Source organism: Pseudorca crassidens, chromosome 12 (assembly GCF_039906515.1).
Source record: "Pseudorca crassidens isolate mPseCra1 chromosome 12, mPseCra1.hap1, whole genome shotgun sequence".
Lineage (NCBI taxonomy): Eukaryota > Metazoa > Chordata > Mammalia > Artiodactyla > Delphinidae > Pseudorca > Pseudorca crassidens.
Window position 1 is genome coordinate 66,743,354 of NC_090307.1, and position 20,552 is coordinate 66,763,905.

Genomic DNA, 20,552 nt, shown 5'->3' on the forward strand with positions numbered 1-20,552 from the left:
GCTGAGGGTCTGCCACGCCCCTGCGCTCTGCCATCTGCAGTAAACACTCTGTGTGCCCCCAACTCGTGTCCAGCCTCTTTCTGTCCCGGGAAGTGGGCTCTCCCCATTTCCAAATGGTCAGGGGATCTCCTGAAGTCGCGCAGCTCAGAGTGAGCAGCACTCAGGCCCCCACAGTGACCTTGCTCTGCCGCCAGGTGCTGAGTTCAGGTGCTCGGCCTGGCCACAGCCGGTCCCAACCCAGGCTGGAGGTTTCTGGGCTCCTCTGCGTGGCCCCTTGAGTCCCCTGTGGTGTCACCCCAATGCCCTGACAGCCCCCTGGCTTCCTGTTTCTTTCTCCCCACCCGTTTCTAGCCACAGTTCAGGCTAGATTGACCTGTGGATATCCCCGCTCCCTGCTTCTGGAACCCTCCTGGGTTAGTTCTCATCCCATCCTCACTCTGGACCCTGCAACGCCCCTTCGATTACGTTCTGCCATGAAGGCCTGGCCATGGGAGTGCCCACGTGGAAGCCCTTCTCAGACCCGGGCCAGGAGTACAAACGGACACCCCCACGGAGGGAAAGGGCAAGGTCACAGCCACCCCTGACCCCTTGGCCCCAAGCTACAGGCCTCTCTCCAGCCTGTTCCTGGGTTTCCTCAGAATCTTTGCTGCTGTGAGAATTCCAGGCTTCTCGGCCTCATGAAAACACCAAGTGAACAAGAGGTTCCAGAACGCGGGGGCCTGGGCCTGGGCTGGTGGGCACAGGGCCAGGGCACAGGCTGCATTTTGGTTGAGGCTGGGTGTCTGCCGGCCGCAGCGGGGGCCCAGCATGGGCCTGGAGCTCTACCTGGACCTGCTGTCTGCATCGTGCCGCGCTGTCTACATCTTCGCCAGGAAGAACAGCATCCCTTTCGACTTCCAGTTTGTGGATCTGCTGAAAGGTCGGCATCTGCAGCTGCCCGGGTAGGAAGGCAGGACACAAGGTTGGGGTATTTCTGAGAAGCGGAGACAGAGACAGAGGAGACCCCCACAAAGTCCACAGGGGAAGAAAAGCTTCCCAAGGGAATTGTTGGTGGTGCTCCTGCCCCGCCTGCCTTTGCGGGTCCCCACGGACTCTGCCCCACTGTGAACAGGCTCTTCTGGGGGGAAATGAGAGGAAGAGGGGCGGAGGGACCCCCACCTAGCGCCCCACCTTCTCCTCAAGGGTGCCCAGCACCTCGTCAGCTGCAGCACCTGCCAATTAGTTTGGCAGAGGTCGCAGAGGCGCACGGTTGTTCCTCATTTACTTCAATCCACACCCGTTCCCCCGCTCCAAGTGTTCAGACCTGCTCAGGGTGACCCCCAAGCCTGGGTGAGGTCCGTGGCCACACTCTCCATCACCACTCCAAGCAGCTCTAAAACCTCAGCTTGCAGAGGCTGGAGCCTCCAGAACACAGAGGAGGAGACCCGGGAGCCCTGGACATTATCGGGGTGGAAGTAGAGCCCCCTGAAGTGTTTTCAGTGGAGGCAGCTGACCAAGGAGGAGTTAAAACTCCCCCCCGACCCCCCCCCCACACACATAGGGTTCTCTGTTCGGATCACTTGGATTGAGTGCCTATGGGAGGCTCCCTTTTGGATTCCATCTGTGTGCTGGGGCTGGGGCTCCTGTGCTGGCACCTGCCCTGCTCCCCTTAGAGGGGCAGGGGGTCTAGGGGTGGGATCCAGGCCCCTAGGGCTTCTGTTGATTCACAGGCTGTGGCTTTAGGCCCAGAGTTGGGGGTGAGGGCTGGAGGCCTCCAGCTTCTGTGAGCCATAAAGGTTGTCCTGGTCACGGAGCCTGGGATGGGGGCAGGCGTCCTGACCTGGTCCCTGTTGGGCCGCTGATTTGCCCCCTTACCTGGGGTGAGCCATGGTTTTCCTCTGGGACTCAGTTTCCCTTCTTGCGAAAATGGAGAGAAAGGCATTTCTGCCTCTGGGAGGCCTGGGTCTCTCTTCCCTGGGGTCCCAGCAGCCTCAGACCTTCCTGCACCTCTCAGGTCACCACCACAGCAAGGAGTACATCGAGATCAACCCCCTGAGGAAGCTGCCCAGTCTCAAAGATGGAAAATTTGTCTTATCTGAAAGGTAACGGTCTTCCCTGGCTCTCCCACCATGTGTCTGCTTTTCCTGGGAGAGTCAGTGGCAGCCCTTCTGCTGGTGCCTATTGATTTTTTTTTTTTTTACTCTGGAAAAGTTCACACATACACTTAAGTAGAGTAAATAGTAAAGAAGAAGGAGTATAACGGACCCACGTACCCACCCCATAGTTCCAACAGTGGTCCACCCAGGGGCCCATTTTGCATCATCTATACTCCACTCTGTTCCCCTGCCTCCTGGCCACTCCATTCCTTCACCTGTAAATGTTTAGGAATGACCTTCTAAGAGATAAAGTCTCTTTAAAAAAAAAAAGCATCACCACAATACCATGATGACACCTAATAAAATTAACAATAATTTCTGTATTTCTTCATATATCCTGTTCATATTCGACAGTCTCTGAATATCTCAGACATATTTTCTTTGCAGTTCGTGCCTTGGAATCAGGGTCCAAATAAGCTGCAAAGAGTGCAACTGATTGATCCACCTCTTCAGTCTCTTTTCATCTCCAGCCCCCTCCACGCCCCACCTTGGACCTTGGACCTTTGCATTTTTGCCATGGTTGAAGAAACCAGCTCTTTTGTCCTGTGGAATTTCCGATGGTCTAAATTTTGCTGACTGAATCCTCATGGTGCCGTGTAACATGGCTTTCTGTCCCTTCATTTCCTGTAAATTGGTAGTTGGATCTCAAGGTTTGGTAAGATTCAGGGTTCATTGTTTCTCAGCCTGCTTCACAGGTGGTCTCATAACTTAAAGTATATCTCCCAAGTGGACCATGGAAGTCTGGGTGGCCCAGGGCTAGGTACATTTCTAGGACTGCTGTAAGAGGGTACCACCGACTGGCTGGCTTAGAACAACAGAAATGTATTGTCTCATGGCTCTGGGGTAGAAGTCCGAAATCGAGGTGTTGGTAGGGCCATGCTCGCCATGAAGGGGCCAGGAAGGATTTGTCCCAGGTCTCTCCTAGGTTCTGGTAGCCTAGGGTGTTCCTTGTCTGGAAGATGGCCATCTTCTCCCTGTGTCTATTCACATCGCTTTCCCTCTGTGCATGTCTCTGTGTCCAAATATCCCCTTTTTATAAGGACACCAGTCTTTTTTTAAAATTTTTTTAGCTGCATGGATCTTTGTTGCTGCATGTGGGCTTTCTCTAGTTGCGGTGAGTGGGGGCTACTCTTTGTTGCGGTGCATGGGCTTCTCATTGCGGTGGCTTCTCTTGTTGTGGAGCATGGGCTCTAGGTGCACAGGCTTCAGTAATTGCAGCACATGGGCTCAGTAGTTGTGGCTCGCAGGTTCTAGAGCACAGACTTAGTAGTTGTAGCGCACGGGTTCAGTTGCTCCGAGGCATGTGGGATCTTCCCGCACCAGGGATCGAACCCATGTCCCCGGCATTGGCAGGCGGATTCTTAACCACTGCGCCACCAGGGGAGTCCCGACACCAGTCATTTTGGATTAGCATCTACTCCAATGACCTCATTTTAACTTGATGACCTCTGTAAAGACCTTCTTTCCAAATAAGGTCACATTTTAAGGTACTGGGTATTAAGACTTCAACATGTCTTTTTTGCGAGACACAATTCAACTCATAACCGTCTGCTTCCTGGCCCCCCCCAAATTCATGTCCTGCTCATGTGTGAAATACATTCACCTCATCCCAGCATCTCCAAAAGTCATAATCATCCCAGCATCACCTTTAAGTCCAAAATGCCATCCTCTAAATCATCCAAGTCAGGTATGGGTGCGATTAGGGTTTGATTCATGCTGGGTCAAAATTCCCTTCCATCTATGAACCTGTGAAACCAGACAACAAGTTATCCTGTTTCCAAAATACAGTGGGGGGACAGGCATAGGCTAGACATTACCATTCCAAAACAGAGGATAGGAAGGAATAAAAGGCTCGTGCATCCCCGGCAAGTCTGAAACCTGGCAGCACAAATTGCATTCGGTTTTAGGGCTTGAGCATTGTTAAAAATAAAAATTCAACTGCGTAAAATTAAAGATTCAACAATTCATGAACGGAGCAGCATCCCACCTGGAAAGGAGCTCTGATGAGCTGTACAAAATGAAAGGCTTGTTATAGGCAGAAGGAGGCAGGGAAAGGAAGTTTCTAGCAAAGAGCGGATTGTTTTAGTCAAGATCACCTTTCTTTGGGGGAAGCCAGGGGTCTATCAGGCAGATGACCTCACTAGTGCTGGCCAGGTAATTCCAGATTAACTGGTTCAAGGTCACATTCCTGGGAGAGGCTGAAACTGCAGTTAGGTTAAGGTACTGAGTCTCGGTTGGCTGATGTGGGGCTTAGCACAAGTGACCCCATTTTGGGTCTTTCGTTTCTCTTAACAAAATGATCCTCGTTAGCTCCATACTCTGTCCTCTGAGCCTATCAGGGTGTTGGCCCCACCTTTTAGAACCAGTACCCCAGGCCTGTGGTGGCAGGACAGCCCTACTGGCCCCTGAGCCTCCCTCTGGGTTATTCTTTCCTCTTCTTGAAGGTTGAATAGTCCCATCTGCCCATTTCACAGAGGTGTCTGACAGCCTTCGTTCATTTCATCCCATCTGTCTCCTTCAGTACAAGCTGTCAGTGTTTCTGCTGAAATGGTCCCTTAGATTCACAAGTCACCTGCCTAATATCTTTACCAAGTGATTATCCAGCCACACCCTTGGTTTTCTCTCCAGAGCAGGGCCCCCACCTCTGCCCTTGGCCTTCTTATTATGCCACCTTCTCACCCTGCTGGTCCTTCCCTCCCACCTCCCAGTCCTGGGCCTTAGAACGGCTGTGAATCCACTACCATCCCCCTTAGACCTTCTCCAAAGACCCACCCTTCCCCCATCCCTCCAGCCTCCTGGCCCCTCTGCCCACAGGTGTCTATTAGGGCACTGAGTGAGAGGCTAAGGACACCAGCCACGCAAGGCAGAAACTCCGCTCAACTAGTTTGAGTTTACTGGGGGATGTGACAAGCCAGGGGAATCTGGGCCTGGCTATGGTGGTGCTGATGCTTTCCCCCACCAGCCCACCTGCCAGCTTCTCTCAGCATTTTCTCCTATTCCCACCACCAGCAACAGCTCTGTAGCCTTATCTTTGAAGCACCTGGTCCTCGCAAAACGAGCAACCCCTCCTTCGTGGGTGATCTGAAGTTCTCAGGAAGGACAGGGATGGGCCCAGTCGAGTCACCTGCTTACTTGTGGGCCTCTCACTGGCCAGGGCACTGGGACCCATGACTGCCAGTCACCCGGGCCAGGATCACTGTTGGTGGAGCGGGTCCCTGCGGGAAAAGTGGGGGAAAGGGTGCTGGCCAGACAAAAGGCCAGATGCCTATTCCAGGGTCATCCCAGGGACTGTGATGTGGGCTGGGCCCTGTCTGCCAGGAGGTGAGGCTCCTCCGGTCACCGTAAGCTCTGATTCACCCTGGGGGCAGGGGCTGTCAGAGAACGTGCTGGTGTGTGTGGTCCCCGCTTGGTATCCGAGCTCCCAGTGTGGGAGCCGGGAGGGCTGAAGGCAGGGAATAAGCGTTGAGGACCATAACCTCCAGGTGCAGGATCAAGAGACACGGAAGGTGTGGTGGTGGGGGCAGTGGGCAGTGGGCATGGACAGAGCAGTGCAGGCCATCTCTGGCTGTCCCTGACCTCTCCCCACCCAGCCCGCACCCTCTCCCCGTCACTCATGGGTTCTGCTTTCTCCAGATTTCCCGCGCCCCCTCTTACCCCGTGTTTCCCTACGTGTTGTGCCCTGTCTGGACTGCCCTTCCTGATGCCATCCACCAACTCCCACCTGCCCCGCAGGGCCCCTCCGTGCCCTCGCTGATGGGGGCGGACTGACTGCCTTTCCCGGGGCCCTTGGGGCTCATCCTCCTCCAGGTGGGATGTCAGTGCCTAGAGCCCACCTGTGGCTGGAGGGCCCACATTGGGCCCAGCCCCGCTGGATGGTTCGTGTAGAGGGTTGGGGAGGCCAGAGGAGCGCCCTGACTGTCCTCTCTGCAGTGTGGCCATCCTTTTCTACCTGTGCCGCAAGTACAGCGCGCCCTCGCACTGGTACCCGCCAGACCTGCACACGCGCGCCCGCGTGGACGAGTTCATGGCCTGGCAGCACACAGCCCTTCAGCTGCCCATGAACAAGATACTCTGGATCAAGGTGAGCAGGGCCACAGCGGGGGCTCAAGCAAGTGTCCCTCCCTCCCTGAGCCTCATTTCCACAGCCCCCTTTCCTGCCTGCCTTACAGAGCTGTGGGGAGTGTGAACCACTGAGTAGGAAAGAGCCTTAGAAAGACAAGGTGAGGGGTGCCCAGGAGGGGCTGGTATCACTGGAGCCAGGATAAGAGTCAAGACATTTCATTCCAAACTAGAAAATATCACAGTTGGGAATTCCCTGGTGGTCCAGAGGTTAGGACTTGGAACTGTCACTGCTGTGGCCCAGGTTAAATCCCTGGTCAGGGAACTAAGATCCCACAAGCCATGCAGCAAAACACTCCCCCCCCCAAAAAACACCCCAGAGTCAAAGGGCCCATAAAGGCTACCAGATTTGAAGATGACAAATAACCAGTACATGTGTCCCTACTTCTTATCCTATGCCTGTGACAGATATCAGTAATCAATCATAGGATTCTTTCCTGCTGGGACTTCAAATCCTTCTGAACAAGGGCCCCAGGCAGCTTCTACCAACCAGAACTGCTAAAAGAGGCGACACCACTTTACATCCTTGGTACTGTCCACCACCTCTCTAGCAGAAAAGGGTACTGAGACCTGGAGGGTCAGATATGGCCTCCTCTCCCTCCCCTCCCCTCCCCTGGCCAGCTGCTGATCCCGATGATCACGGGTGAGGAAGTTCCAGCTGAGAAGACAGAGCAGGTGCTGGCAGAGGTGACTAACAACCTGAAGCTCTTCGAGGAAAAGTTTCTGCAGGAGAAGATGTTCATCACCGGGGACAACATCTCCCTGGCCGACTTGGTAGCCCTGGTGGAGATGATGCAGGTGTGCGGTGGGGTGACGGGGGGATGGAGCCTGGACAGAGGAGGGACTCCTCTGTGACCATAACTTTCAGAAAGGCTGGTGAACGGGGAGATATGGGGACTGTGGGAGCCACGCCTGGGTGTCTGGCCTTGACCCGGGGGCCACGGGAAACACAGGTTTTGAATCGGGGAGGATCGTGGTCATTCATGCTTCACCAAGAGTCCTCTGTGGGGGCAGGAGCTGGAGGGCCAGCGTGGGACAAGGAGAAGAACACAGTGTTTCTTGGTCAGTCGGCCAGGATCCTGGATGCCTCCTCCTCCCGCTGGACTCTCCGGAAATTGTCCAGAGGTTTCCAAAGTGTCCTTCCAGCCAAAGTGCCTCTTTTCCAGAGCTCCAGACAGATAGTTGTACAGAGCAGCTCCCTGGCTCTGGGTCTGAGGGGCATCCGCTGTGCATGGGGGGACACACGTGGGTGTGGGGCGGCATTTATGTGGTTTCTGTGTGCAGGGGAGGGTGACCAGTTCTGACCTAGCTGGTGTGCAGGATGCTGTTGAGACCCTGGCCAGTATGCAAAGTGGCCCTGGTCAGTGTGCAGTGTGGACCAGCACCGGGAAAAAAACATTCCAATCTTTCCGTCCCAGGTGGTGCAGTCCCCTCAGTTTCACCCCCCACCCCTTAAATTTCATTCACAACCCCCCAAACATCTTGTGTGCATGTTTCTTAGGCTGCCTGATGGCTTTCTCGTCCCCGCCCCTGTGCTTGATCACAGAGGGAGGTTCAACAGGGGGGAAAAATAACTGAATTCCTCCCACCCTCATCTGGGGACAAGGGGTTTCCCTGGAAGAGGGCAGGACCCCTGGGAGGTTTCACGCTGGAGAAGTGGGAAGCCCTGGGCCAGGGGTCCCTTAGAGAGGGATTCAGGAGCCTTGGAGCAAGACCAGCGACTGAGAGCCCCCAGGGATCTTCCATCCCCACCCACATGTGTTACATGGCCTGCAACCCCTGACCAGGCCTCAGGGGTTAGCCAGCTCACTGTCCACAGGGACAGATGGGGAGAGCCCTGCAGCTGTAGGAGGGACGCAGGTGGGGCTGGTCCACAGGCTGACCATGCCTACCTCTCTGTCTCTCCACAGCCAATGGCGGGCAACCATAACGTCTTCCTCAACAGCTCCAAGCTGGCCGAGTGGCGCATGAGGGTGGAGCTGGCCATCGGCTCCGACCTCTTCTGGGAGGCCCACGACCGGCTGGTGAAGTTGGCGGAATGGGACTGCTCCACTCTGGATCCGATGGTCAAGGAGAGGATCTGCGATTTGCTGCAGAAGTTCACGTAGTAGCAGCCCAGCCTGCGGGCCTGGCCAGCTCAGCCCCCGGCGCCTCCTACCTTAGGGGAGACGCTGAAAATCACTGTTTTTCAGTGAACTGGAACAACCGCCACGGTTGCTGAGCCTGGGACACACATCTGATGTGGTGGGTCTGGGGGGCGGTCACGAGTCCCCCCAGCTTCCAAAAAGAATTTGAAAATTAAAGGTTAAACATGATTAAACTGTCAATAATAAGAGTTGAGACTTCAGTGCTCTACTTTCACTAATGGATAAAATAGTGAGACCGAAGATCCCCAAGGAAATGGATGATTGAGCAACACCCTAAACCAATCGGCCTGCCAACTGCGCATAGCACCGCACCCACAACACGGAATACACGTTCTTCTCAAGGGCACACGTAGTATTCTCCAGGTTAGACCCTTTTTGAAGCCATAAAATAAATCCCAAGAAATTTAAACAGATTGAAATCACAGTGTGTGTTTCTGAACACAGTGGAATGAAATGAGAAATCAACAACAGAAGGAAAACTAGAAGATGAAATATCTGGAAATTAAACAATCCATTTTTAAACAACCAGTGGATCAAAGAAGAAATCACAAGGGAAATTAGAAAGTACTTTGAACAAATGAAAACAAAAACACAACACACCCAAACTTATGGGATGCAGCAGAAGCAGGGCTGTGAAGCAAATTTATAGCTGTAAAGGCATACAGATCTCAAATCACAACCATCAGAAGAAAAGAAATAATAAAGATTCCAGTGGAGATAAATGAAATAGAGAAGAGAAAAACAGTAGAGAAGATCAATGAAACAAAAACTGGATTTTTGAAAAGGCTGTCTCTTGTGCTGTAGTTTTCAGCAAGACCCTGGATCAAACTTCACTCACAACACTCAGGTTGTGCTTTTTTTTTTTTTCCTTTCAGCAGACAGTTACCATTTTTTTGTTGTTGCTGAGAATAATTAAGAACTACTCAGCAAATTTCAGGTATACCATGCAGTGCTGTTAACTATAGTCACCATGCTGTGCATTAGATCTCCATAACTTATTTATCTGGGGTATTCAAAACTTTATACCCTTTGACCAATATGTTGCCATTTCCCCCCTCCCCCTCCAGCCCCTGGTAACCACCATCTACTCTCTGCTTGTTAGAGTTCCACTTTTTTTAGATTCCACACAGCATAAGTGAGATCAGGCAGTATTTGTCTTTCTGGGCCTGTCTTATTTCACTTAGCGTAATGACCTCCAGCTTCATCCATGTTGTTGCAAATGACAAGATTTCCTTCTTTTTAAAGGCTAGATGAAAGATTCCTCTGTATGTGTCAGTGTATATTCTCCAATTTGTCTTTATCCATTCACCCCTTAACAGACGCTTAGGTTGTTTCCATATCTTGGCTATTGTGAATAATGCTGCAATGAACATGGGATTACAGATATCTCTTCCAGATCCTGTTTTCATTTTCTTTGGATATATGCCCAGAAGTGGGATTGCTGGATCTTTCAGTGGGATTGCTCCATCATTTTAAAGGTGGGGAAACAGAGGCCCAGAGGAGGGAAGAAACAAACCCAGGGAACGAGATTGAGGCACTGGGCTGGCAGGAGCAGGAAGACCTGCTGTCAGAGTCCAGGGCACGCGCCGGGGCGAAGTGAGTTAGCCCACCACGCTGACCGTAAACCCAGAGGCTTTGCCTCTTGCTGGCGCCAGGATCTCTGCAGCTTGTGGCCAAGAGCGTAGATGCTGGAGTCAGACTTTCTGGACCTGTAATCAACTGTGGGCCTCAATTTTCTCATCCGTAAAACAGGAAGTTCTGACACACGCTACAACTAGGATGAGCCTTGAAGACGTTATGCTCAGTGAGATGAGCTTGGGCCTGGGGGCCCTCTGAGCCCCCCAACCCGCCTCCCCGAAGGGGACCATCCGGAGCCCCCGCCCAGCCCGCAGACTCGCCGGGCTTCCGCGATTGCACCCAAGTGCGCGGCCAGAGCGCCAATGGGGAGCTACCGGGGGGCGGGCCGCGCTGCCGCTCGTCAGACCCAGCGCTGGGCTTGCTGTGTTCCGTATCCCGTGCTTTGCGAGGCTGGTCCGCCCCCGCCATGGGCCTGGAGCTCTACCTGGACCTGCTGTCCCAACCCTGCCGCGCCGTCTACATCTTCGCCGAGAAGAACGGCATCCCCTTCGAGCTGCGCTCCGTGGACCTGCGCAAAGGTGGGCCAGGCCCGGGTCTGGGGGACCGAGAAGTCAGTGAGGGACGAGGAGGCCGAACACCAATTAGGGGGACCCCTCTCCGAGTCACCCCCGTCCTGGGGCCAGCACCGAACAGGTGAGCCACCAGGGAGATACGAGATTCGGGGATCCCCAAACTCTGTTTCGTCCCATGGAATGGACCACGGGGCTCAGCTGAAGCGGAGTAAAAAGTGGGGGAGGCATGAGGAAAGGAGGAGGGACACTGCGAACAGAGGGGGTACACCTGGGCATAGGGTTGGGGCCCCAGGGAAAGGGGCAGGAGGAGGGGGCTTTAGGGGGGCCGCATGGGGGGTGTGGCAGAGTGAGCCTCTCCTTTGTGGCCCCAGCTGCTGATGCTCTGGCCTGGGCTGCACTGGGTCCCCCTCTGTCCCTTCCTCCTCCTCCTGCTTTGCCTTCACTTACCTTGTCCTCTGCCTCTTATTCCTACCGGAAAGGGGGGCAGCCGACGGGGAGTTATGGGAGCAGGAGGGGGACTGCAGGGGCTTGGCGAGCCCTGCACTCTGAGCAAGAGGGTTTGTTTCTCTGACAGGTCCCCAAGGTCCCAAGGGCACAGCTGGCATGGCAGCTGGGGTAGGCGACAGCAGAACTCCCTTTTTGCTGGTGGGGCAAGTAGGGCAACTCTGCCTGGCTGAGCCTTCCACCCAGGGCCCCCAGCTCGGTGGGCCTCGCCTGCCATTCTGCCTTTGTGCCAGCCTGTCCTTCTGCCTGAATCGCCATCTCTTCCCAGCCTCCTCTGGGGACTGCCCACTTGTCCTGCCCAGGGGTTACCTCTGCAGAGTGTGGGGTAGGGGAGAGGGCATGGGGACAAAGGGATGTCCAAACTGGGCTGTCAGATAGAGGGTGCAGTAGGAGGTGTGTTTCACCAGGAGAGGAGGGGAGGGTCCCTGGTGAAGGAACAGTCGGAAGGGAGGGAAAGGGAGGAGAGAGAGTGGGGCTGAGGCTGGAGGGGTGAGGCGGTAGTGGATAGTTTATGGCTTTGAGCAGCTTCCCCCTGCTCCCGTGGTAATGGGGAACCACTGAAGGCTGTTGAGCGTGGCAGCAGTGATGCTTAAGTGTCCTTCAGAAGCTTCTCTCTGGCTGCATCTGAAGGAGCAGAAAACACTCATATGAGCTTGAGTAGAGGTCAGGGTCCTGGGGGACAGTGGGCTGCACCTTTCCGGGGAGCTGTGGTGGGACAAGAATGCAGAGCCTAACGACAGGGCCAGCTCTGTCCCCGGTGCCCAGGGCAGGGTGAGCAAGGGGACACTCAGGGGCCTGTGGAAGTTGGTTGCAAGTAAGTGGACACCAGGAAGAGGCCACTTGTCTGTGTTTGGTGACCCTACCTTAGAGTCCACAGGGAAAGGGGCACCGTAGGGAATCACAGTCCACTCAGGGCACCAGCCTCCCGGCCCCTGCAGTTGGGGACACCCTGCATGGGCGCTTGTGATGCTGGCAGTGGTGGCAAGGCAGTGGGTTGGGTGTCTGTGAGGGCCCAGGCAAGGAGAGGCCCCACCCTGGCTGGAGCTTCTTGAGCTCTGTTTTGGGGGCGTGCTGTTGGGGGAAGGTTATGCCCACCAGGACCTGGCAAGGGCTATCAAGGTCTTTTGCACCAGCTGGCAGAACAGCCTCCCACTCCTCCCACAGCAGCCTTTCCACACCGGAGAGCAACCCGGGGCTGGAGAAGAGCCATGAAATTGGGGCCTGGGCCTTGAGAGGGGGGTGGCGTGGGGGGTGGGCGCAGCCAGGCAGGGCTTGGCGTTTTCCTCCCACCACCCACCACGATGGGCTCTCTGCAGGCCAGCACCTCAGTGATGTCTTTGCCCAGGTGAACCCCCGGCAGAAGATGCCTGCCTTGAAGGGCGGGGACTTCATTTTGACCGAGAGGTAACTGGGGAGCCGGGGCTGCTACCAGACCTCTCTAGAACCATCTTGTCCTAGCTCTCTATTTCATAGACAGGAAACTGAAGTCCTCCGAGGTGAAGGGCCCTTTGCCCAACATCCTACAGAGAGTCAGGGCTTGACCCCCGGCTCCTGCCTGTCCACGGTTTCAGTTCACAGGGATGGTTGGAAAAGAACTCATCTGTTTTACATCTGTACCAATCCTGTGGTTGTTGGTGATGGGTCCCCGGGCAGGGGTGCGGGGCAGGGCGGCTTCATCCCCTCCAAGGTTGCCCGCTGGCCAAACTTGTGTTTTGATGCCCCAGTGGTTCCATCTCTGGGCTGCCCCTTCCCTGGGTGGGCCATGCCCGTGGGAAGACCACCAGACACGTGTATGTTTTGCATCACAACAGTCCCAAGAAGTAGAAATCTCTTTAGGGAGGGTGAAATTTTTTTCCAGTTCCGCCCCCTTCATCACCTAAGTCACGCCTCTCACAACAAGGGGAACCTGGAACTTTTGAACTCATCTCTGGAATCTTGAGGTGGATGCACCCCCAAAGAATTCCTCCCACCTTCTGCCAGCGCCATCTTCCTTCCTGCTGCCCTTACTGTCCTGAGTCCTGTGCTGCCCACTGTTGACCTCCCAAGCGTACCTGCCAGGGGCAGCATGCAATCTCTGCATTTCTCTGTCTCTTCTCCCCTATTTTGGGAGGTGCATGGCTCCCAGGGACCTGTAGCCCTCCTCGGAGCTTCCTTGAACAATTAGTTGGGAGCAAAAAGAGCAAAAAGACAAGTGAGCTGTTCAGCTGCGTGTGGATACAGGGTTCCCAGTAGGGAACCTAGGCCAGTGGTAGATACAGAGGTTTTCTGCCCCTTTGGCTGGGATGCCCAGCCCCTGGGGTATCCCGAGTTCCTGAAGGCCTTCCTATGGCCCCAAATTCCCACATTCAGTGCCCTTCCGGGTCCACCCCCGCCCCAACACCAAGGCAGTCCTCCTAACCCAGGGCAGGAAGGGAGCTGCGGGAGCGTTGTCTGTCCTGCTGGTTCATGATCCTGCAGCACTGCCCGCCCCCCCCCCCCGCCCTGCCCCGCGTTTCCAGCTGGTGCTTTAGGGACAACAGGAAAGCCTTTTTGAACCATCAGGCCATCTGGGAGGGGCTGAATGTTGGATGACGAGAGTAGATGCAGACTGGAAAGAACTGAGCTTCTTTAAGGCTCAGCTTTGATGCCATCTCCTCCAGGAAGCTCTCTCTGGTTTTCCCATCAGAAGCTGTCTCAGAACACTTGGCAGGACTTGCTGTGGGATTTCGCCTGGTGATAGGATGAGCTTGGGTATTAGCCATAGACAGACTTTCAGTTCTGCCACCAAAGGCTGTGTGCCCTGGGCAACTCCCATTTCTGTTCTGAGCCTGGCTTCCTTGTCTGGAAACCGAGCAAATACCTTGGCACATGGTCAGGAAGGTTAAGGAAGGGACTCTGTATAAAGCCCCTAGCTCCATACTTTCCCCCACCCATCATGTCCTCCCCTCCCCCACAGTATGGCCATTCTGCTCTACCTGACCCGCAAGTATAAGGTCCCTGACCACTGGTACCCCCAGGACCACACAGGCCTGTGCCCGTGTGGATGAGTACCTGGCCTGGCAGCACACAACCCTGCGGAGAAACTGCCTCCGGGTCCTGTGGCATAAGGTGAGGTGCCCCTCCCCAGGCGGAGGCAGTGAGGACATCGCCCAAAAGGGCTTGGGCAACATCGCATTTATTCTTCCTTTCAGTTTGAATAGCTTGTATTGACCTGACTTTGACTTCCTAATCCTTCCTTCTGTTTGCTGGTAAGCCCATCTAATACATTCTGTATTCGAGATATGTAATTTTCAGTTCTAGAAATCCCATTTGGTTCTTTTTAGAGTTTCCCTGTCTCTGCTGAAATTCACCATCCACTCACCCACTTGGTCCATCTTTTCTTCTAAATTCTTTAACATATTTAGAATAGTTACTTAAAAGTCTTTGTCAGCTAATTTCAACCCCGGGGTTCTCTGCGAGTCTGTCTCTACTGGTTGTTTTTTTATCCTTCTTGATTATGGGCCACATTTTCCTCTTTCTCTGTATGCCTTATAATTTATCATTATGTGCTGCACATTATGTATAAAAGGAGAGTAGAGACTGAATACATAATAAATACCCGAGAAAGGGCTTGCACTTTTCTCTATCAGGCAGTCTTGGTGGGAGGTTCCTCCCTTCCAGCTAGTCAGGAATGGGGCTGGGATGTGGCATTAGTTAGTTTCAGTTCATCTCTGGTTTCAGGTATCCGGAGGGTGGAATCAGGTTGCTCACTTTCCTCCAGCAGGGATTTGGAATCTAAGCACCAACTACCACCGTAAGATGGCTCTACTTTTCAGCCCCGCCCTAAGTTCCCCACGTGGCTGCTTCATCAGAAAACTCCTATGCTGATGGCAGGCTTACACCTCTGCTTGCCTGGACCCCAGGGATGAATGTGGCTTACCTAGGGAGGGCTCGTGCCCTCTGGAATTTAGTTCATTTAGTCCAGTGCTGCACCAAAGTACAAAGTGAGATATATGCAGTCTTAAATCTTCTAGTAGCCACCATTAAAAAGTAAAAAGAAACAGTTGAAATGACTATATTTTACTTAAGCCAGTGTACTCAAAATAGTAAAATTTTGGCTAATAAACACATGAAAATATGTTCAGTATCACTAATCATTAGGAAAGTGCAAATTAAAACTATAATGAGATACCACTTCACCCCCACTGGAATGGCTATTACATATATATATACATATATATATGTGTATATATATATGTATATATATATATGTGAACAAAATAACAAGTGTTGGTGAGAATAAGAAGAAATTAGAACTCTTGTGCACTGTTGATGGGAATGGTAAGTAGTGCAGCTGCTGTGGAAAACAGTATGATGATTCCTCAAAATAATTAAAAATACAATTACCACATGACCCAGCACTTCCACTTCTGGGTATATACCCAAAATAATTGAAAGCAGGGTCTCGAAGAGATGTTCATAGCAGCAATATTCACAATAGCCATTATTCACAATAGCTGTGGAAGCAACCCCAGTGTCCATCAACAATGACACTTAAGTGCCCCTCAGTGGTTCTGCCTATGTTTCCCTCTAGGAGTTTTACTGTTCCTGGTCTTACGTTTAGGTCTTTAATCCTTTTTTTTTTTTTTTTTTTTTGCGGTACGCGGGCCTCTAACTGTTGTGGCCTCTCCCGTTGTGGAGCACAGGCTCCGAACGCGCAGGCTTAGCGGCCATGGCTCACGGGCCCAGCCACTCCGCGGCATGTGGGATCTTCCCGGACCGGGGCACGAACCCGTGTCCCCTGCATCGGCAGGCGGACTCTCAACCACTGCGCCACCAGGGAAGCCCTTTAATCCACTTTGAGTTTATCTTTTTGTATGGTGCTAGAGAATGTTCTAATTTCATTCTTTTACATGTAGCTGTCCAGTTTTCCCTGCATCACTTACTGAAGAGACTGTCTTTTCTCTGTTGTATATTCTTGCCTCCTTTGTTGTAATTGACCATAAGTGCGTGGGTTTATTTCTGGGCTCTCTATCCTGTTCCATTCATCTGTGTCTGTTTTCTGGTGTGTATTTTACATGCACAGCACATTTCACCTAAGACGAGACATATTTTAAGAGCTCAGTAACCTCTCGTTGCCAGTGGTTTCCATATTGGACAGAACAGGTTTAGGCTTTTTTCTTTCTTTTTTTGTTCTTTCTTTTATTTTCCTTTTTTTAAAGTTCTATATTCTTTGAAGACTTTAAAGAAAAATAAGGTTATTTTCTTTTCAGTGTTATGGTGGGAGCAGTGGCTTTTTTGTGACTGTCATATCCTCATCAGAAGCACTCCTCATTTTTGAAAGTGTATGGCTAATTCTGGGTCATGAGTTTTATTGTGTCTTCTATCATTTTTTTATATGAAAAAGGAAACATTAGAGAACAAAAGTCAAAAGACCTCTTTGTTGCCCTTGTACCTTCCTGAGGTGCCCCCTGCTCCCCAGGATCTGGTTCAAGTCCTTTCAGTTCACGATTTTCTACATTATTACATTTATGTGTAGCCATAAAAATAAAGTTTTGCTTTGAGTGCTTACAATTTTATATAAATGCTCTCATATCATTCTGGAACTTGCATTTTTCCATAGTGCTATGGGTGGGTCTAATTTATTTTTTTCTAACTAGTGTATAGCATTTCCTGATAAGAATAAATCAGAATTTATTTATTACCCTCTTATGGTCTTTTATATTTAAAGAGGAATAAAAACACTTTTTAAAACCCTAAGAACTTTGGAACCACCCCATGGGAACAGAAGGGAAATGTAGACAGTCTGCTGCTGGGGTGAGGCAGAGAATACACGGGAGGTGGACTTATGTGGGGTTTGGCAAACTAAGAGCCGTTGTTCCCCCCACCCTCCCGCTTCCCCCACCAAGGAGCAGCTTCTCCCCAGCAGCAGCCTTAGATGCTGTGCTGGTGGCTAGGTAGGAATGCTGGCCCTGTGTGGCCAGCACCTTTATGTTAAAAAGAAGCTGGAAAGTTCAGGATTTTTATATGAAATGTCTCCACTTTTAAATGTCAGCAAGTGATCCATAGTTTTAAAAAGTCTGCAGCCAGGGGCTCCCCTGGTGGCGCAGTGGTTGAGAATCTGCCTGCTAATGCAGGGGACACGGGTTCGAACCCTGGTCTGGGAGGATCCCACATGCCGCGGAGCAACTAGGCCCGTGAGCCACAACTACTGAGCCTGCGCGGCTGGAGCCTGTGCTCCGCAATAAGAGAGGCTGCGATAGTGAGGGGCCCGCACACCGCGATGAAGAGGGGGCCCCCGCTCGCTGCAACTAGAGAAAGCCCTCGCACAGAAACGAAGACCCAACACAGCAAAAATAATAAATTAATTAATTAATAGACTCCTACCCCCAACATCTTCTAAAAAAAAAAAGTCTGCAGCCAAAGGAATGTCATTAGCCCAGCACTGGCCTCCAGGCCACTGGTGGGTGATCACTGACCCTGTCTACCTTGTTGTTTGGGGGAGGAAACAGAAGCCACCAGGGCTTGTGCACAATCTTAGTCCTGTTTACCTTTCCAGAGTCCCAGGCTCCCCAAGCAACTTTACCCAACAAAACACCAGACTGAACATGAAGCTCCCTCCCCTGCTCCACATCCACTGTGTCTCCCTGACAGCTCTGGCAAGCCTGAGGCTGTTGATGGCTTCACCCCAAATGCCCTCCTCCCAGAATCCTGAACGCTACCCTTTCCTGGCTCTTCTCTCTAGTCCCTGGCAGCTCCCTGGGTCAGAAGACGTCAGTTCCACGCTTGGCTTAGTCTCTTCTTGGCTGTGTGGTCTCAGGCAACTGTCTGTCTCTCTCTGGGCCTCACTTTTCCACTTACAAGATGAGCCCTGTACTATTATTCCCATATCACAGATGTGGAAATCGAGGCTCAGAGAGTTGGAGTGTTTTGCTCTAGTTCACATAGTTTATAAGCAACAAAGTTGAGACCTTAAAAGCCCATCCTCCTAATTATACTGTATGAGGTACTGATTTTATAATCTGGGGGAAAGAGGTTATAAAATAATTGTTCCTAAGCCAGGCCCTCCCCCCAAAGTATGAAACTCATTGTTCAGGTCCCCTCTGAGTCATTCTCAAAGGGGTTTGAGTCCTTCTGTCAGATGCCCCAGGCTCAGATTGTGGGAGCAGGAATAGTTCCGGGAAAAGGAGTCCTTTAGGAATTTCCCTGTAGGAAAAAAAATGCATGGAACCAGGAGGCAGCTCTAAGGGCAGGGAGACTTGCCTTCCTGCCTCTGAGGCTGGACTGGGTCCTAACCCCCCACTTTGCCTGCCCACCCACCAGGTGATGCTCCCTGTTTACCTGGGTGAGCCGGTCTCTCCCGAGATGCTGACAGCCACGCTGGCAGAGTTGGACGTGACCCTGCAGGTGCTTGAGGACAAGTTCCTCCAGAACAAGGCCTTTCTCGCTGGGTCCCACATCTCTCTGGCTGACCTGATAGCCATCACGGAGCTCATGAATGTGAGTGGGCAGTTGTTGGGGGGACTAGGCAGGGGAGGTCCTGGGTGGCTGCTGAAGTCCTGCTCACACTGCCTCACCTGGCCATGGGACTGTGCTTATGTGTAGAAACCTTCTGGGGTTCTGTGGCCTCCAAACCAAGTAGATGCTGCCATACTTGGCCTCACCCTGTCTCATCCTGTCCCCTGTCTCCCTACAGCCTGTGGGTGCCGGCTGCCGAGTCTTTGAAGGCCGACCCAAGCTGGCTGCGTGGCATCAGCGCGTGGAGGCGGCAGTGGGGGAGGTCCTCTTCCAGGAGGCCCATGAGGTCATCCTGAAGGCCAAGGACTCCCAGGCTGCAGACCCCACCATTAAGCGGAAGTTGATGCCTAGGGTGCTGTCCATGATCCAGTGAGCCGGGAAGCCTCTGCTCTGCCCTTGGCAGTTCACAAAGCACCTTCCTTTCCATGTCCCATGGGAGGCAGACCCAGAGAGCAGGCGTGACTTGCCTGAGTCCCACTGCCCCTCTGCTCCCTGGGCCAGGTCCCCACTCATCTTCCACAGCTGCCTAAAAGCCACGATGAGAATGGCATACCCAGACCTTGTCTCCTTTAATCACTGCATCTTCTTTTCAGTTTGGGAAATAAACCTGGGCTCAGCCTGAGCCTCTGCTTCTAACTCTGACGTGTGGTTTATTTGAACTTCCTTCTGTCCTGACCTTGGTCTTGGCCTCTATTCGAAAGACAACCCCCTTTCCTAGGCCCCATGGATCAGCTTCCCCCTGATGGTTGTCAAGAGTGAAATTAACAAATGCCCCCTTGCCTTCTAGTTCTTAGAGAAAGACAGCAGAGGTATCGGGCGTCCACTGGTGTTGGCTGTAGGCATGCCAGCTATCACTTTGCTGGGCCAGTCACCCAGGACGTGGCCCTTTGGCACCAAGTATTGTAAATCACAAGTCCTGCATCTGTCCTGAGGAATTGGTCGGGAGGGGAAATCCAAACAGCAGCTCTCCTGGTCAGGACTCAGTCATGAGGGGCCTTAAATGCCACACTTAGGAGCTGCAAACCATGAACAGGAACGGAATGCTCAGCTTGCATTTTAGAATAATATTCTGCCTGCTGTTGGGGGTTGGACTGGACGGTGGCCAGGGAGGAAGCAGGGAGATTTGGATATTGCAGTAATCCGGCCAAGGGTGACTTGTGGAGGAGGGCAATCCACTGGAGGGGGTGGAGAACATGGCTCCGCCCTGGGGGGATAGGTCTTCTTTAAACTGGGAGCCTGGGGCCCAGGAAGGCCAAGCTATTCTCAAGTTTTGCAGTAACCGATCCTCTTGCCAAGGGGCTTTTTCTGAGTCTTGGGTTTGGGGACAGGGTTTTTTATCCAGGACGCTTGCTTAGAGAATGAGGGCATCATAGCCACAGACTTCAGGAGCTCCAGGGTTGTAGTTGGAGGGGTTTGGCCCTGCAAAGGAAGTGGGGAGGTTCCAGGCCCCCCTGCAAACCTCTAGATGGGCCCCACAGGGCTTCTGCTTTGCTGGAGGGATTAGCTGGGAGTGTAAGGAAGGTTGGGGAGGGGCGGCTTCCTGAGGTGTGGACCTAGTCTTTGCTGGGTGCAGAGGTCCACACGCCCTCCCCAGCCTCCACCCTGTGCAGTGGGCCCAGGGGAGGCCGTGGCACCTCCTTTCTCCTCCTCTATTTGTGTTCCTGGGGACTCTTAAGTCCCTCCTCTTTCAGTCCCCTCCGCGAGTGGGAGAAGGTGGCTTGGGCCAACACTTTCGACTCTAAATTCACTGAGTGTCTGCGCTGGAAGCGCCCTCAACGTCGTCCCCCCAGTATCATCCCCCCGCCCCATTTGACTCAGGTAGACATTGAGGTCCGGGTTAGGGGACTGACCTGGCGGCGAGAAACTGTCAAGAGTCCGTCTCCCTGTACCCTCCCCACCAGGGAAGGGACCCCAGCCCAGAACCCCTGAGAGGGAAGGCGGGAGAGCGAGGCCGCCGCTGATTGGTCCAAAGTTCTCCGGCACCATCCAACGGGCGGGGAAGGCGCGGCCCGGCTCGATTA

The 20,552-nt window shown here is 53.0% G+C and overlaps 2 protein-coding genes across 2 annotated transcripts; both read left to right on the forward strand.

The window, feature by feature from the left end:
* The first annotated feature begins 807 nt into the window (after nucleotides 1-807).
* On the forward strand, nucleotides 808-8,469 carry LOC137203600 (glutathione S-transferase theta-4). Its single transcript, XM_067700060.1, has 5 exons — nucleotides 808-919; nucleotides 1,994-2,081; nucleotides 6,066-6,216; nucleotides 6,876-7,052; nucleotides 8,165-8,469. Exons 1-5 carry the CDS (start codon nucleotides 808-810, stop codon nucleotides 8,360-8,362), a joined length of 726 nt encoding a protein of 241 aa, XP_067556161.1. The 3' UTR covers nucleotides 8,363-8,469.
* A 1,885-nt stretch (nucleotides 8,470-10,354) lies between these two features.
* Nucleotides 10,355-19,167, forward strand: LOC137203601 (glutathione S-transferase theta-1-like). Its single transcript, XM_067700061.1, is given in 6 exon segments — nucleotides 10,355-10,557; nucleotides 12,372-12,459; nucleotides 13,991-14,054; nucleotides 14,056-14,142; nucleotides 18,337-18,513; nucleotides 18,710-19,167. Coding segments are annotated over 6 exon segments (723 nt in total). The 5' UTR covers nucleotides 10,355-10,445; the 3' UTR covers nucleotides 18,905-19,167.
* Nucleotides 19,168-20,552: the final 1,385 nt, after the last annotated feature.

Bases quoted from the DNA above. Each gene is read 5' to 3' on its own strand.
- LOC137203600 (XM_067700060.1), top strand. From the start codon at position 808: ATGGGCCTGGAGCTCTACCTGGACCTGCTGTCTGCATCGTGCCGCGCT. The intron at 920-1,993 runs GTCGGCATCTGC...TGCACCTCTCAG, and splicing joins GTTTGTGGATCTGCTGAAAG to GTCACCACCACAGCAAGGAG. The intron at 2,082-6,065 runs GTAACGGTCTTC...TCCTCTCTGCAG, and splicing joins AAATTTGTCTTATCTGAAAG to TGTGGCCATCCTTTTCTACC.